The sequence below is a fragment of the Arachis duranensis genome, chromosome 1, assembly GCF_000817695.3.
Source record: "Arachis duranensis cultivar V14167 chromosome 1, aradu.V14167.gnm2.J7QH, whole genome shotgun sequence".
NCBI lineage: Eukaryota > Viridiplantae > Streptophyta > Magnoliopsida > Fabales > Fabaceae > Arachis > Arachis duranensis.
Genome location: NC_029772.3, coordinates 38,354,163 through 38,356,441, shown reverse-complemented (window position 1 = coordinate 38,356,441; position 2,279 = coordinate 38,354,163). Strand labels below are relative to the sequence as shown.

At 30.8% G+C, this 2,279-nt stretch overlaps 1 protein-coding gene across 1 annotated transcript; it reads left to right on the top strand.

The window, feature by feature from the left end:
• The first annotated feature begins 314 nt into the window (after window positions 1–314).
• Window positions 315–1,070, top strand: LOC107485760 (14 kDa proline-rich protein DC2.15). The gene has a single exon (XM_016106295.3). It carries the CDS (start codon window positions 416–418, stop codon window positions 812–814), a length of 399 nt encoding a protein of 132 aa, XP_015961781.1. The 5' UTR covers window positions 315–415; the 3' UTR covers window positions 815–1,070.
• The last annotated feature ends 1,209 nt before the right edge of the window (window positions 1,071–2,279 follow it).

Here is a 2,279-nt window from a genome sequence, read left to right as displayed (position 1 = left end):
TTTGTAAAGTTTTATTTAAATGACAACACTACTTATCCAGAGATTCGGCAACTCCCAAATATATCCTCTTATGTCACAAGAGTCCAAAACCTAGTTACGTGAGATTACTCTGCCAGCTACTACTTTCATGTTCACACATGCATGGCTGCTATTTTATTAACCAATCATTTAGTTTCGTCCTTGCTCGTTAAATTTTTTTATAACAATCATTGTACGTTTATTAAATACATATACAACTTAGAACAACTCATACCTCACAGTTTGGTCCTCTTAAATTAGACACCCCCAACACTATATAAGCACCATGCACTGCGAATTAATTCTCATCTTCAACTCAATAAGCTCTATTAGCTATAATACATAGCACACTTACTTAGTGAGTCAATTGAAGAACCCGAAAACCCTAGTGTGTGATATGGCTTCCAACAAAGCTAGTTCCTCCATTGCTCTTTTCCTCATAATCAATGTTCTCTTCTTTGCACTTGTCTCCGGATGCGGAAACAAGTGTAATAATAGACCCAGTCCTAATCCAAACCCTAACCCTTCAGGTGGTGGATCATGTCCACGTGACGCGCTCAAACTCGGGGTGTGTGCCAACGTTCTCAACGGTTTGTTGAATGTAACTTTGGGGCAGCCACCGGTGACTCCTTGCTGTTCCCTCCTCAACGGCCTCGTCGATCTTGAAGCCGCCGCTTGCCTCTGCACCGCCCTTAAGGCAAATGTTTTGGGCATCAATCTCAACCTTCCCATCTCCCTCAGCTTGCTCCTCAATGTTTGCTCAAAGAAAGTGCCACATGGCTTCCAATGTAACTAAGCGCTTTGGTGTTGTTGATTCATGCATGTATGCATGCTATAGTTGTGCTTTCCTATTAGTGTTTGTTTTTCGATTCTATTACTTATTGGTGTGGGATTGGTTGTTGTATGTACGTGCATGGTTGATTACCGACTCGTTATCAACCTTTAATTTTCAGTTTATTGTATGTTGCAATGCGTTGTATTTTTACCGTGTATTTGAGATAGTTTATGTTCTTTATTTCATTGAGAAATAATATACGAGGAGTGTTAGGAGATAGTAACTTTTGTGTTTTGTAATTATTAATTAGTCATTAATAATGTTTTTAATAATGTAAAATTATATTTAATAATAAAAAATTATTTATTTTTTTTATAATTAAATATTGGTCATAAAACACAAAAATTACTAATTTCTAGACTTTTTCATAATATATTGTAATAATCACCCAGTTAATTATTTATTGTGTTCTCTCTCTCATGAGACCAGCAGCTTCTCTGACAAAGAGAAAAATAAAATATGTAACAAAGCGAAAACAAATAAACATGCAAATCCTGAATGAAACACCCGTGAGTAATGTGGTATATAGTCCACCGAGTCCATGCATATCTCTGGAGAGAGAAAAACAACAACTAAAGAGATTATTAATATTGCAAGTGGGAGAAGTATATCAAATTAGTTTTATATTTAAAAAAATAAAGAAGAATAAAAAGTTTATAAGATGAGAAATTCATTAATTTATTATTTTAAAATTTTAAATTAAATATAATGCCTTCTCATGTTATATTCTTTCGCTTATTTTTTTTTTTCAATGGTTGAGAGCTCTCCGTCACTGTGGCCCAACATGCATGAATTAATCAATGGAACTTCAGTTAGGAACTAATCAATTGAAGTGACTAAAATGGTTTTTAATATATTCATGAAGTTTTTAATGTATTACATTCCTGCAAGCAATTAAGCATTTAAAATAGAAATTTGTAAACATTTTAGTTTGCATTTTATGCGATTTCAAGTGTTATTCTAAGAGAGAAGGAATTTTCACTTAAGCATATATATAGTTTTCTTTTTTAGATTTAAACATATTTTAATTATAAATATATTTTTTATGGCCATGTTATATGAACATAAAAAGTTAATTAACAACAGTGATTATATAGAAATATATGTTTGATATTCATAAAAAAAATTGATTATCTTGCTATATAAAATAGATTAATTATTTAACTATGACATATTTTTAATTATCTTTTGTGATTAATTATTTATAGGGGTGAATGCGAATTGAATTGGATATGACTAAAATTTTGATTCGATCCATACTAAAATCATCAGATCCAATATCCGCAATTTGCAAATTAAATTTTGGATCGGATATATCCACAAAACATGTAAATATTTAAAAAAAAAGTTATTTTTATTAAAAAATATCAATAATTTTTTTTGATTTATAGTTTTATAAATTCAAAATATAAAAATACCTACATAA